General features: G+C 37.6%; 1 protein-coding gene and 1 pseudogene across 12 annotated transcripts in view; one reads left to right on the plus strand and one right to left on the minus strand.

Moving 5' to 3' along the window:
• COP1 (COP1 E3 ubiquitin ligase) overlaps positions 1-16,275 on the minus strand; it is a 277,450-nt gene that overhangs the window by 211,465 nt on the left and 49,710 nt on the right. For all 12 annotated transcript variants that reach the window (XR_007458723.1, XM_049634009.1, XM_049634006.1 and 9 more), the window contains exons 2-3: positions 15,596-15,655; positions 4,177-4,274 (exon numbers count right to left, since the gene is read on the minus strand). Coding sequence is in view for 11 of the 12 variants with exons in the window: in XM_049634006.1 (XP_049489963.1) it covers positions 4,177-4,274; positions 15,596-15,655 (158 nt within the window). In the remaining variant the exon portion in view is untranslated. The remainder of the gene's footprint in view (positions 1-4,176; positions 4,275-15,595; positions 15,656-16,275) is intronic.
• Positions 1-16,275, plus strand: part of LOC125926007 (dnaJ homolog subfamily A member 1-like) — a 111,958-nt pseudogene that overhangs the window by 11,239 nt on the left and 84,444 nt on the right.

The raw sequence follows: 16,275 nt of genomic DNA on the forward strand, positions 1-16,275 counted from the left end.
GTATGGTGCAGGAGTTGTAACATAATGTGATAATTGGTACTATCGCTGAAACAGCCTTACACGGAACACAGGACAAGGAGGAATCAAAGTGTAAATGAGTAGGCTACACATAGAAAGTGACATTAGAAATGGGCCACAACATGCACAGAGATTCACTAAGCAGAAAAAAAAGTGGAAAAGAATTCAGATAACGGTATGAGAAAGAGGGGGGGAAGTCATTAAAGACCAGGAGATAAAATGACTTAAAATCACTATGCTGACACACAGGGTCATAGTGATTCTGTTAATGATTAATGGACTACAAACTAAGGCTGGAAATGTAGACAGATGGCAGACTGATTCTGAAGAGCCCAGGATGTATCTCACAAAGTTACTATTATAAACCAGGGAAGAGAAAGGAAAGCTTGAAATAATGCAGTGGGAATAAAGAGAAGTACATGAATAAGAGTTTAATGTTTCAGTAACAGAATCATTCATTTGAATAAAAACTGTGACTTAAATTGTAATACTTTGTGTGTATACTACATTGCATTTTACTGAGAAATCTTGTATACCACTTAACTTGAAGGATATTCTATATCCATAATTAGACTTCTCTGGATCCTTAAAACGGCCACAGTACTACGAACAGACAACGCACTTCTATTGCTAACACTTCCATTCTAGCAACTATCTTTTTAGAAGCAAGAGAGTATAGTTAAAGTGCACACTTTTAAGACTGACTACTTAGGACCAAATTCCAATTCTACCAATATGACTGTGTAACTTTACACAAGTTACTCAACTTCTCTGTGCCTTAGTTTCCTCACCTGAAGAATGAGTAGGGCAACAACTCACAAGACTGAAAATTAAATGAGTTGGTTTACACAAAGCACTTATTTCACAAAACTGAAAATTAAATGAGTTGGTTTACACAAAACACTTAGGACACTGCTTAGCAGTAGTAAGGATGTTAATATACTTTATTTACTTTTTCTTTCCTTAATTTAAATTTTAGTTAACATACAGTGCAATATTGGTTTCAGGGATAGATTCTAGTCATTCATCACTTACATACAACACCCAGTGCTCATCACAAGTGCCCTTCTTAGTTATTTACTTTCCTTTCAAGTAAGGATTTTAAATGTAACACTGATGTTGTCCCTTCAAAGAATAATAAAGTCATTCATAAAGGAGGTAAGAAAATTCAATTTACAAATTTTATATACAGAGGGGAGAGATGAGGCAGGAAGCTGGAGAGAGCTTTCACACCATGGATGGATAGGGGGAGCCAGAGAGCAAGTCTTGGCAGGAGTGGAAGACAGCAACAGATGGGGCAATAGGTCGGGACAGGGACAGGAAGACTTCACCTCACAAGAGCCTCTCAGTGACAGGAGAAAGCAAGCTCTCAAGAGCAAGTAGGATGGAAAGAATAGTGAATGTGTTGGAGGAGGAAAGGTAGAAGGAGGCAATTAAATGGAATGCTATTAAAGGTAAAGGAAAGTCAGAAGAAAAAGGGTCTAACAGTGTAGTGTTTAGGGCAGGAAAGGCAAAATCAAGGTCTTGACAAAAAAGTGTATAATGATAATGACCAGAAGGCCAAATCCTTCTTGAGTGTTTGGCTTCCAATTCTTTGCTTTCATTAAAATTGAAGAAAGGACTTGTTAATTAATAGAGCATTAAGTTTCTTTTTGAGGATAAATCAAAATGCTTTCTTTCTTAATTTCTTAATTCAGAACAAGGTCAAAAACTGAGTGACATTACTGTTATCAAAAGTCCTTCACTCCCCATCAACTTATTTATGTAAGCAAAGTTTCCCAATACTTACACTTTAAAAAGAAAAAATCTTAAACTTACATCATGTTGTATGTCCATTATATATTAATTTTTTTAAAAACTATGATGATCCTGGGGTGCCTGAGTGGCTCAGTCAGTTAAGCATCTGACTCTTGACTTCGGCTCAGGTCATGATCTCCCAGTTCACGACTTTGAGCCCTGCATCAGGCTCTGCAGTGACAGCGCAGAGCCTGCCTATGATTCCATTTCCCATTCTCTCTGCCCCTCCCCCACTGGGGTGCTCTGTCTCTCTCTCTCTCAAATTAAACTTTAAAAAATAAAGAGATAAAAGTTTTACCTTTAAATAACTATATTTACAATACTCCTAAAGTTACATCCTTCACAACCACTTAAACATAAAAAAAAAAAAAAAAACTGAGGATTCTAATTTTATTTATTTTTTTTAATGTTTATTTTTGAGAGACAGTGTGAGCGGGGGAGGGGCAGAGAGAGAGGTAGACACAGAATATGAAGCAGGCTCCAGGCTCTGAGCTGTCAGTACAGAGCCTGACATGGGCTCAAACTCACTAACCACGAGATCATGACCTGAGTCAAAGTTGGACGCTTAACCGAATGAGCCACCCAGGCACCCCAAGGATGCGAATTTTAAACGTGGGATCAATGTACAAGGAAGAACATCATTCTTCAGAATTTTCATACAGATCACCCAGACAAAGAATTTTAAAAACGACTGTATAGAAAATGTCTACCACAACTCTTCACCCATGAAGTAAATGCACAGTAATAAAAATGAAGGGTCCTGGGGCGCCAGGGTGGCTCAGTCGGTTAAACATCCAACTTCGGCTCAGGTTATTATCTCGCGGTTCATGGGTTCAATCCCCATGTCAGGCTCTGTGCTGACAGCTCAGAGCCTAGAACCTGCTTCAGATTCTGTCTCCCTCTCTCTCTGCCCCTCCCCTGAGAGCTCTCACTCTCTCTCTCAAAAACAAACATTTTTTAAAAACCTTAATAAAAAAAATAATAAATAAAGAGTTGTAACCTATCAATAAAAAAGGTGCAAGAGGTGCCTGGGTGGCCTAGTCAGTTAAGCGTCCAACTCCTGATTTCAGCTCAGGTCATGATCCCAGGGTTGTGGGATCAAGGCCCAAGTCAGGCCCCATGCTGAGCGCAGAACCTGTTTAACATCCTCTCCCTCCCTCTCCTTCTCTCTCTCTCCCTGTCTCTCACTGGGCACCTGAGTGGCTCAGCTGGTAAAGCTTTGACACTCGATTTTAGGCTCTCAGGTCATGATCTCACAGTTCTTGGGATCGAGCCCTGCTTTGGGCTTAGCACTGAAAGCACAGAGCCTGCTTGGAATTCTCTCTCTCCCTCTCTGCCCCTCTCCCCCGATTCTGTCTCTCAAAATAAAAATTTAGAAAAAAAAGATTCTCTCTCTCTCCTTCTGCTCCTCTCCCCCATGTGCACACAACTCTCTTCTCTCTCTCTCAAATAAAACAAAACAAATATTCCTATTATCCAAAACCAAAATTTATCCATAAAAAGAGAAGGTTAAAACCTAATCATCACCAAGATAACTTCTAGCTTAAAAAATCAGTAATTGTGACTTCACTATTCACTGGATACATGTGGGAATATACTTAATACGTGAAATCACTTTCTAACTAACACAGTACTATATTTTAAAATTCCTTCCATTCTAGTATACAGTGCTCTATTTAGAAATTCACATAACTTTTGGACTCATTAAAGAATATTGCCTGAAAATCCTAGTAAATGCCAAAATTGTCAGAACATTATATTTCTTTCTGTATTTAACCATTCCAAAAGAAGTGTTCCAAAGCTGTAACAACTGATAGAAAAGTGATTCTAGAAACCCACATAGCAGCATCAATCCATGTTTCCAGGTTCAGGGACAAAGGATTCTGCTTTGTAGGACTTTCACTTCCCTTCTGCCTAACCTAGCCCGTGAAGTATAGTCCTGCAGAGTATCCTACCACTCAGTATTTCTTTTCCTAAGTTCCTTCTGCAAGTTCTTTCCTCCCCAGACTCTCACTTCTGCTCCAGAATCACAAACAGCAGGAATGCACACCACTGTATAAAGATACAGTTGTTCTGGACCTCTGGCATTCCCCTTTAGCCTTACATTCTGTCCAGCCATCTATGTAAGAAATAAGAGTTTTGTCAATTTTTCTTTTTTTATGACAATTAAAAATACTAAAATATAGAACTGACAACACACGGTATGGAAAATACACCAGAACCCAAGGAAGGCTGAGGAAAGCACCCAGGTGACAGGAGAGAGACTCACTTTACCTCTAAACGGTTTTCTAACAACTTAGTGCCAACAACACTTTGGGGCTAAAATATTTTTATAAGTAAAGAATCATTCCAGAGACTCACCCAAGAAATTAGGATACAGATGGTCAATATTATCCACAACATAGTTACACTTGGGACATCTATTATTATCCTCCAAACTCTGATGAATACACTTGTAGCTATTAGCAGAAAAAAAATAAAATAGGTTTCATTAAATCAGTGAGGAATTAATAAAACTGGTCACAGAATAATGCCTATTAGTCTTCTATTTCTCATTTAAAACAAGTAATGTTATCAAATTTATTTCAGCTTATATTTTTTCATAATAAAGACATATAGGGCATTTATTAGATAATAGTACACAAAAGTTGTTTAAAAATGAACTTGAATAACAAGTCTACTGGATATAGAATGTTTAAAAATGTACTAACTTTCAAGTTTATGCAATTTAAATGTTATATAACAAACAATACCAAGAAAAGCAAATGCCTATGATTTAGTTAAGCAAATAAACCATTCATGTTCTTGGAGTGCTGATAACCTTAATACAAAAAGAGCACATTCAAATAAAAAAAGAAAATAAGAGAAAAACATAAAAATCAGTAAGAAACATTAGTCAATAAGTAGTGAATAAGCATGAGAAAATCACCACCTTCAGCAGAATAAAAAAATTGATTTTAAATTATATATTAGTTTTTACCAAACAGAATGGAAAAATAAAGAAAATATGGTCAAAGTTAAGGAGCACATGTAAATATAAACAACCTTGAGGCGCCTGGGTGGCTCAGTCGGTTGAGTGTCCGACTTTGGTTCAGGTCATGATCTCACGGTTTGTGAGTTCAAGCCCCACGTTGGGTTCTCTGCCCTGTGCCAACAGCTCAGAGCCTGGAGCCTGCTTCAGATTCTGTGTCTCCCTCTCTCTCTCTCTCTGCCCCTTCCCTACTTGCGCTCTGTCTCTCTCTCAATAACAAATAAACATTAAAAAAAAAAAAAAAGAAGAAAAGAATTGTTAACCTCGTGTACTGATGAAGGAAATCTAAGTATCACATTTCCAGAAGCCAAGGAGTATGGAAAACCTTACGGTTGCACATTTCCTTTGATGTAATGATTTTATTTCTAGGAGTTTATCCTAAGGAAATGAGCAGAGGTATATACACAGAAAAGTATCTAAGATTATCTGTAAATAGCAATAAACTAGAAGCAACCAAAACACTAGGACTAAATTGACTAGTTTTGTAAACATCAATCCAATGCAATACATATGAAAAAAACCATATTGCAATACATAATATGCCATGAAAAATAATCTAATAACTATTAATATTTATACCTAGAGAAATAAGATTACAAGAAATTTTTCCTTCCTTACATTATACATTTCTGTAATGTTTGACTTTTTACAATTGTCTTATTATAATACACTTTTTAAATACTGCTCTACTAAACCACAGAGAAATATCAAACTGACGTGAAAAAAAATTCACTAGGAGCGCCTCGGTGGCTCAGTTGGTTAAGTGTCCAACTTCGGCTCAGGTCATGATCTCACAGTTTATGAGTTCGAGCCCCACATCGGGCTCTGTGCTGACAGCTCGGAGCCTGGAGCTGCTTCGGATTCTGTGTCTCCTTCTCTCTCTGCCCTTCCCCCACTTGTGCTCTGTCTCTCTCTGATTCTCAAAAATAAATAAATATGAAAAAAAAATTGTTAACAGAAGTTACTATATCAGTTTGTACTGACTAAAAATCTCTAACATAGTGCATACAGTACAATCTCATTTCTATTTTTAAAAACTGAATATGTGTACATTTAAAATAAACCAAAAAAGACATTCATCATTGTGTTAATAATATATGCCTCTGGATCATATAATTATAGGAATTTTTTTCTTTGTAGATGTTTACAAGTGTCTATAGTAAAACAGTACTGCTTCTAACCATCAGAAAAAAATTATTTGTAAGAAATTCTAAGGGTGATTAGAAAGATGATTCCTAAAAAGATAGCACCTCTTTTATTCTGTATTCACATTACTATAAATTTTTAATTTTTATATCTTACTTTACTCTACCTTATCAAAACAGAAACCTACATCCATTAGGTTTCTCTGTTCTAATTATCAACTACTTTCTCATCTCACATTTATTACTTCCAAGATAAGTAAAAAGAAGACATCCTAGGGAATTAATGTAGCAGTGGTCTTAGGCCCAACACAAGGACCTAAAGATCAGAGTAAACAGCTGGCACATAAGAGGCACTCAAATACATATTAAATAATATGCACAGTATTCCAGAAATAATATCACCTCTTGCAACTATGACAAGGCTAGGATTACTGTATTAGCACAAGACAGGCTGCATATCTGCCAGAAAGTTTCCTACATGGAAATTTCAATGAAAGAAATAATATACTAAATGTTTAGAAGCATAAAGCAAATATGCAATTACAATATATTAAGATTCCATGTTCACAACATGAAAACATTTATAGTCTGCTTAGGGAAAACAGAAATGAGTTAATATTACCAGAAAATATTCCCACATGACAAGATTTAACTCTTAAAAAAATCTGCAAGTTGAAAAAAACCAAGTCATGAAGTAGAGTATCTGGGAAGGTATTAAAGACGAGATAAGGGGTTGACAGATAAGCAGAAGTCCATTTTGGGTTTTACCAAATGATAGAAAGGAGCAAATATGACAAGTAGAACAAGCTAAGTTGTTAACCCAGTGAAAGAGGTTGTCAATATTCCTGAAATTATCCCAGAATCCAACAGAATGTCCTCCTCTCCTCTCTTCAGCATCCTAATCCTGTCCCTTGTTAGTAGGTTTACTACCACACTCCTAGAAGAAAAACCAGACTAGGACACAGCCAGAAGGAACTGACCTCAGAAACAAAAGTTCAACCGACTTTTCCACACTGCACTGAAAATATCCATCTATGCTATAAAACGAAAATGCATCAAATTACATACCACAGTATAAGCTGACACGACAACAAAATGAATCAAGTTTACCATATAGCATATACTGCCTCACTACCACCCCAGGTGGACCTGCCCTACTCTGAGAAACAGTAACTATCTTATTTTGTACTTATCTGTGTGTGTGTGTGTGTGTGTGTTTGTACTATTTATTCATTAAAAGCAAAATTTTATTTTAATCCATCTGTCCCTTCAATGTCTAGCACAATATCCTCTTAGAGTTGGAACTAAATAAATACTGAATGCATGAAAAAACTAACTCTACTTCACCATCACCAGCACAGATGCAGTATTTTGGAATCCAAAAGAAGCATAAGTATCTAGACTAGTGATCAAATAGGGAGGATAGAAGGATACATACCTGGGTCTACCTGAGAAGTTTTCAAAAGCTACTCACACTGCAACTGTTAAAAATAAGAATTCAGAGACCGCATGGGTGGCTCAGTCACTTAAGCATCTGACTTCGGCTCAGGTCAGAATCTCACAGTTTGTAAGTTCAAGCACCACATCGGGCTCTCTGCTGTCAGTGCCGAGCCCATTTCAGATCCTCTATCCCCCTCTCTCTCTGCCCCTCCCCCACTCTCTCTCTCAAAAACATTTAAAATAATAATTATGATGATGATGATGATGATGATGATGATGATGATGATGATTATTCAGGGGGCACCTAGGTGGCTCAATCGGTTAAGCATCCAACTCGTGGACATCCAATCGTAGGATGGACCCCTACACTGAGCTTCCCACTGAGCGTGGAGCTTGCTTAGGGTATTCTCTTTCTCTCTCCCTCTGCCCCTCTGCCCCGCTCATGCTCTCACTCTCTAAAATATAAACTGGGGCAACTGGGCAGCTCAGTAAGTTAAGTGTCCAACATCAGCTCAGGTCATGATCTTGCAGTTGGTGGCTTCGAGCCTCGAATCAGGCTCTGTGCTGACAGCTAGAGCCTTGAGCCTTCTTGGGATTCTGTGTCTCCCCCCTCTCTCTGCCCTCCCCTGCTTGTACTCCGTCTCTCTCTCTCATTCTGTTTCTCTCGCAAAAATAAACTATATATTATATATTATATATTAACTAATTAATTCCGTGCTAGGGTGTGCTGACATAAATGGGTGTCTATGTCCTCTACTAAGTGTATTTCTGATGATGAAGAATGAGTATTTTGAAGTTTTGCCCTTTGCAACAACATGGATAGACCCAGAGGATTTTATACTAAGTGAATTCAATCAAAGAAAGAGAAATACGACATGATTGCACTTATATGTGGAATCTAAAAAACAAAACCAAAGAACAAACAATCAAACAAACAGAAACAGACTCCTATAAATACAAAGAACAAACTGGTAGTTGCCAGAAGGGAGAGGGATGGGCAAAATAGGTGAAGAGGATTCAAAGGTACAAACCTCCAGTAATAAAATAAGTGAGTCATGGAGATGAAAAGAACAGCATAGGGAATACAGTCATAACATTATAATAACATTGTATGATGACAGCTGGTAAGTACACTTATTGTGGTGAGTACTGAATAATGTAGAGAATTATTGAATCACTATGTCGCACACATGAAACTAATATAACAATGTCAACTATACTTTAGTAATTTTTTTAAAATGAGTATTTCTCGGGGCGCCTGAGTGGCTCAGTCGGTGAAACATCTGACTTCGGCTCAGGTCATGATCTCATGGTTTGTGGGTTTGAGCCCCACATCGGGCTCTGTGCTGACAGCTCAGAGCCTGGAGCCTGCTTCTGATTCTGGGTTTCCCTCTCTCTCTGCCCTTCCCCTGCTCATGCTGTCTCTCTCTGTCTCTCAAAAATAAATATTTAAAATTTTTTTTGTCTAATAAAATGAGCATTTCTCTATAGATGTATGATTACTATTTATTAAGTATATACCTATCTATAAGATATAAATATACTTGTTTTTTAAACTTTTGGAGCATAATTTTTATTTGGGAACAGCCTCTAATGTACAGAAAACTATGCCACTTTAACCATACAAAGACCTCTTCAAATGTTTTCTCAAACCCTCTATTCATCTACCCCTAACACAAAAAAACTTTCTGGTTTCTCTTCATTTTTCGGTAAGTAATTGTAGACACTAGGATAAATGGAGCCCTTATCATAAATATCTTTTTCTCTCTGTAAATAGGGATGAGTACATACAGAAAAAAATCAGAGTAATTTTTTAATAATTCTGTTATTCTACAAATAATCAGAAAATTCTCAAAAAAAGGGGGGGGGACTATAAAAACAGCAAGGACAAATCAGTACCAGTCGTCATATATAATAACCAGGTATAAAGAAAGAGTAGGAGCACCTGGGTGGCTCAGCCAGTGGAGTGTCTGACTCTTTTGATTCCGGCTTAGGTCATGATCCCAAGATCATGGGGATGGAGCCCCACATCAGGCTCCACACTGAGCATGGAACCTGCTTAAGACCCTCTCTCTCTCCCTCTGCCCCCTCCCCCACTCTCTCTTTCTCTAAAATGAGAGGCGCCTGGGTGGCTCAGTCGGTTAAGCACCCAACTTCAGCTCAGGTCATGATCTCATGGTCCATGAATTCGAGCCCCATGTAGGGCTCTGTGCTGACAGCTCAGAGCCTAGAGCCTGTGCCAGATTCTGTGTCTCCCTCTCTCTCTGCCCCTCCCCAACCTACATGCACACATGTGCGCGCTCTCTCTCTCTCTCTCTCTCTCTCTCTCTCTCAAAAATAAACATTAAAAAAATTTTTTTAAATAATAAATAAAATGAAAAAAAACAAAAAAGACTAACAAGAAGATGCAAAATGATGGATTAGTCAAAAGTCTCAAAAGACAAGCAGATATGCTGAAAGATGACAACACTGAGAAATGCTATTATAATTACTTTGTAATGAAATGAAACAGTAAATCAGAACTTGGTAGACATGAGGTCTGAGAAGCAAAATGCAGAGGACAAGCTGGAGGCACCAAAGAAAAGGAGCAAACCTTATCTCTACATCACAAAGAAGCCAGATTTCTTTCATTATACAATTAAGTTTGGTTAGACAACAGCTAATAACAGACTGACTGTCAAGCGGGAATAGTGTCTCCATCCTGTTACTAGGAAAGAGTTACCATTTATAAGTGGGATAAAGGATAAACAGTTCATATGGTCCAATCTGATTTAGTGTTAATAATTTGGATGAAGTCTGGAAACAGCAATACCGCTTGGCTCCAGATTACCAGCCAAGGTTAAGTTAGCAAGGAGTTGATCCAACGGGCTACTGTTAATGATTGAAGTTCCACTGCATTACATGATAGAATAGGATAAATAATGAGTGTTTGCTTTAAACAAAAGTACAGGGGCGCCTGGGTGGCTCAGTTGGTTAAGCGGCCGACTTCGGCTCAGGTCATGATCTCTCGGTCCGTGAGTTCGAGCCCCGCGTCAGGCTCTGTGCTGACAGCTCGGAGCCTGGAGCCTGTTTCGGATTCTGTGTCTCCCTCTCTCTCTGACCCTCCCCCGTTCATACTCTGTCTCTCTCTCTCTCTCTCTCAAAAATAAAAAAAATAAAAAAATTAAAAAAGTTAAACAAAAGTACAAAATGCCTTACAGTTTTGTAACCCTGACAACAGGACTGCCGGCCTCCAAGTTTCCTAGTTCCTGCCAACCTTATAGTCTCTATTCTACCAAAACCTGTTCTCTGGTAGGTATTTTAAAACACCTTCATATCAGGTTACAACAGAACTTGAGTTATAACAAGGATCTAAACTTAAAACTATTTTTATTTGAAGGGAAAAACAGATACTTACGAAATCAATGGGGTTTTCCAACAATGATGTAAGGACACACCATGAAGATTATAGGACTCAATGAAAAGGCCAGGTTTATTTAATTATAAAGTCAATCAGTAATTTATTACACTTTACAACTTAGTGAATTATTGTACCGATTTAGCAGACTCTGCAATGTCCTTTTAAAATGCCACAGCAAAAACTGGACAGCGACATGCAGAAAAATGAACCTGGACCAGTTTCTTACACCATACATAAAAATAAACTCAAACTGGATGAAGGCCGTAAGACAGGAAGCCATCAAAATCCTCGAGGAGAAAGCAGGCAAAAACCTCTTTGACCTCGGCCTCAGCAACTTCTTACTCAACACATCTCCGGAGGCAAGGGAAACAAAAGCAAAAATGAACTATTGGGACCTCATCAAAATAAAAACCTTCCGCACAGCAACGGAAACAATCAACAAAACTAAAAGGCAACTGACGGAATGGGAGAAGATACTTGCAAACGACATATCGGGTAAAGGGTTAGTATCCAAAATCTATAGAAAACTTATCAAACTCAACACCCAAAAAACAGATAATCCAGTGAAGAAATGGGCAAAAGACATGAATAGATACTTCTCCAAAGAAGACATCCAGATGGCCAAATGACACATGAAAAAATGCTCAACTTCACTCATCATCAGCAAAATACAAATCAAAACCACAATGAGATACCACCTCACACCCGTCAGGATGACTAACATTAACAACTCAGGCAACAACAGATGTTGGTGAGGATGCGGAGAAAGAGGATTTCTTTTGCATTGTTGGTGGGAATGCAAGCTGGTGCAGCCACTCTGGAAAACAGTATGGAGGTTCCTCAAAAAATTAAAAACAGAACTACCCTACAACCCAGGAATTGCACTACTAGGTATTTATCCAAGGGATACAGGTACGCTGTTTCAAAGGGACACATGCACCCCAATGTTTACAGCAGCACTATCAACAACAGCCAAAGTATGGAAAGAGCCCAAATGTCCATCGGTGGATAAATGGATAAAGAAGATGTGGTATATATATACAATAGAGTATTACATGGCAATCAAAAAGAATGAAATCTTGCCATTTGCAACTACGTGGATGGAACTAGAGGGTATTATGCTAAGTGAAATTAGTCAGAGAAAGACAAATATCATATGACTTCACTCATATGAGGACTTAAGATACAAAACAGATGAACATAAGGGAAGCAAAAATAATATAAAAACAGGGAGGGGGACAAAAACATAAGAGACCCTTAAATATGGAGACCAGAGGGTTACTGGAGGGGTTGTGGGAGGGGGGATGGGCTAAATGGGTAAGGAGCATTAAGGGATCTACAGCTGAAATCACTGTTGCACTATATGCTAACTAATTTGGATGTAAATTTTAAAAAATAAATTAAGTAAAATGGTAAAAAAAAAAAAAAAAAAGAAAAAGAAAAAGAAATTTAAACACACACACACACATAAAGATATACCACAGGAAATATAAAAGAGGAGGGCAGTTAGGAAAAATTAAATCCTCATTTTATTTTTTTTATGACCTGAGCAAAAGTCGGGTGCTTAACCAACTGAGCCACCCAGATACCCCAATGTTAATTTATTTTTGAGAGAGATATAGAGAGACAGTGTGCAAGCAGGGTGGGGTAGAGAGAGAGGAGACAGAATCTGAGGCAGGATCCAGGCCCTGAGCTGTCAGCACAGAGCCCAACATGGGACTCGAACTCACCGCTGAGATCATGACCTGAACCAAAGTCTGACCCTTAACCAACTGAGCCACCCAGGCACCCCTAAGTCCTCACTTTATAATTTGGATCAAACGTCACACCTTCAACACTATGAAAGAAAAGGAGGTGAAGCGGTAGGAAGAGAAGGGGGAAGAAGGAGAGCAGCAGCAGAAGAGACAGGTTGAGTCACCAGACAAAGGTAAGTTTTAGAGCCAGAACCAGAATCCTGGTTTACCAACTTCAAGACCCTGGTGTTTTAGCTCTGTATCAGTAGTTCTCACCGGAGGGCAATTTTGTCCCTTACATGATATCTGACAATGTCTGGAGACATTTTTGGTTGTCACACTTGTGGGAAAAGGGACTGCTACTGGGTAGAGGCCAGGATAATGCTAAACAATCAACAATACCCAGGGTAATCAGCCACAACAAGGAATTATCCAGTCCAATATGTCAATATTACCAAAGGTTGAGAAAGCCTAATCTGAATCATCCAATCTTCCAGAAATGAAACCCCAAAGTCCCGAAGGGACATACATGGTTTCGTATGGAATGCTACAGTGCTGGATCAATTAATGAACCAAAGAAAACACTACTGTTAAACAATCAGCCTTAAAAGACTAAGACCATACATGTATCAACCTAAAAGCAAGACACATGTGACCAGAATTTCAGTAGCAATATAGCACAGAAAGTGATTCATGAACGGTAATAATGTCAATGCAATGATATACCAGGAAATCAAAATTATTTAAGGAAAGATGGCCTTTATTTAAAAACCGGCAAAAAAAAATTCTGAAAGAATACACCATCACTCCTTACAGGTGATAACTTACGAGAAGGTATACAAATAAGGCTTGAAAAATGGTGACATTTACATTTCATGTACATCTTTCTGGACAATAAAAGTTGTTGGTTTTTTTTTGTTTTTTTTTTCAACGTTTTTTATTTATTTTTGGGACAGAGAGAGACAGAGCATGAACGGGGGAGGGGCAGAGAGAGAGGGAGACACAGAATCGGAAACAGGCTCCAGGCTCCGAGCCATCAGCCCAGAGCCTGACGCGGGGCTCGAACTCACGGACCGCGAGATCGTGACCTGGCTGAAGTCGGACGCTTAACCGACTGCGCCACCCAGGCGCCCCTAAAAGTTGTTTTTTAACCAAGAGTACATATGGCCTATTTTAGTAATTTGTATTTTAATAAAAAACCGTCCAAGCCAAGAAAGCTATTTTTATTCTAAACTTCTTTTTAAATGACTGGCAGATTGGATTCACCTATCAGTGATGCATCATGCTCCCAATCAACCTAAAGTACTTACAAAATGACACCCTGACTAATGAATATCAATATACCAGATACTGTACTCTATTTCAGAATAAAATCAGGAGTCTAACTTCAACATGAATTAGAATATAGGGACTATTAGAACACAACAGAAATACTAAGCCAAAAATATTACATCAACAGCATAAATTTATGGAGATGATTGACTAGAAATAGAATACACCACCTCCAATCAAAAAAGCACATAAAAGGGCCGCCTGGGTGGCTCATTCAGTTAGACCTTTAGCTCAGGTCATGATCTCATGGATCTTGAGTTCAAGCCCCACATCGGGCTCTGTGCTGACAGCTCAAAGCCTGTAGCCTGCTTCAGATTCTGTGTCTCCCTCTCTCTCTCTGCCCCTCCCCCCCAAAAATAAACAAACATTAAAAAAAAAATTTTTACACGAAAAAATAAGTAAAAGGAATTAAACATACACAGATTACATACCCATTAGGATAGCTACTGTTAAAGAAAAAAAAAAAAAACAGAAATGACAAGTGTTGGCTAGAACGTTGAAAAATTGGAACTCTTGTGTACTGCTAGGGGAAATATAAAATGGTATAGCAGCTATGGAAAACAGTATGGAGGTTCCTCAAAAAATTAAACACAGAACTACCCAATGATACAGTAATTCTGTTTCTGGGTATATACCCAAAAGAACTGAAACCAGGATCTCAAGAAGATATTTATATACCAATGTTCAAAGCACCACTCTTAACAAGAATTAGAGGGTGAAGGCAATCAAGTGTTCATTAACAGACAGATGAATAAACAAATAAAATATAATATATACACACAATGGAATACTATTCAGCCTTAAAAAGGGAGGAAACTGACATATACTACAAGGATGAAACTTGAGGACATGATGCTAGGTGAAATAAGCAAGTCACAAAAATACAAATACTATTTGATGCCACTTACATGAAGTATCTAGAATAGTCAAATTCACAGAACCAAAGTAAAATGGTGACTGACAGAGGCTAGGTAGGGGAAGGGGAGAAACCCTTCAAGTAAGGGTATAGTTTCAGCTTTGCAAAATAACAAAGTTCTGGAGATTAATTGCACAACAATGTGAACAAACTTAACAGTACTCAACTTAAAAATGGTTGAGATGGTAAAATTTATGTTATGTGTATTTTACCCCCACTAAAACTTTTTTCAATATACAGATGAATGTGACATATATACAAGACAAAGCAACTAAAGATAACACTGAGTAAAATGTTAAAATAGAAAACACAGATCTTTTTAATCCCCTAGATCCTTTTCGAATGACTTTCTAACCTCCTTTCCTGGGCCTCACACCTATCCCCAAAATGAGTTAAAGGTGCTTCATGCTTCAACCTAATTATCCAACAACCCCAATTTTCTAAAACGGTAATCAAAGCTCTGTAGCAATCAACCCAAAAGTCTTAAAATCCATCTATAAGGGCAATAGTAAATTTCGCAATTACAAATAGTAAATTTGTAAATAGTAAAATTGTGAAATAGTAATTTCACAATTACAAATAGTGAAATTTACGAATAGTAAATTTCACAAAAATTATGCACCAACCATATGCTTACTGACTTGAGCTGTTGAACCTGTAAAAATACATCAATCAAAGAAATTACAAAATAACCAAAATTATTTTAAAAACATAACTTCTTGCTGGCTACATTTACACACAAGTTAAAAATCAAGACAATTTTGCTAAATGAAATCATCTTACCAAAAGCTGTGGCCACATTTCGTCATGTATGCTTCCTCAATCATATCAAAGCAGATAGGGCTAAAAAGAAAATAGGAAAATAATTGACACATTTTTTCCAGCAGAGTGATTACAAATTGACAAGGCTAGTAACAATACCAACAAAATCGTATTTCAATATATAGCTAAGACTTCAAACATTCTATCAATGAAACAGAATTTCTGTTGAGTTGAAGGTACTTTAAGGGATTGGTGGTAAAATGACAATTTGTTCAAGATAGGTCTAAGTCACCAAGATCTAAGTGCAATTAAATGAGTAAATTAAAATGGCCCCAATACTTTTTAATTTTTAATAATGCAATGCAGTCACAAGAGTCCTTAGGAGTTCTACTACCATTCACAATCATCCCTATACTCAAAAGCACCTAACTCAAATGCTGTTTTACTTCCTATTTAAAAAAAAAAAAACAAAACACTAGTTTCCTGAGTGGCAAACTTACAATTCCATTATCAATAACTCTTCTAGATGAGGAAGATGGTAATTATAGCTAATACTTACAAAGTACAAATAGTATCCATTAAAATAATATTAACTTGTAATTTTTTCAACAAAAGTATTGGTAGGTACATATTACTAGACCTATTTAATGAGGAAATCAAGGCACAAAGATGTTGACGTCATACAGTTAGGAAGTAACAAT

The sequence above is a fragment of the Panthera uncia genome, chromosome F1 (assembly GCF_023721935.1).
Source record: "Panthera uncia isolate 11264 chromosome F1, Puncia_PCG_1.0, whole genome shotgun sequence".
In the NCBI taxonomy this organism is placed as follows: domain Eukaryota; kingdom Metazoa; phylum Chordata; class Mammalia; order Carnivora; family Felidae; genus Panthera; species Panthera uncia.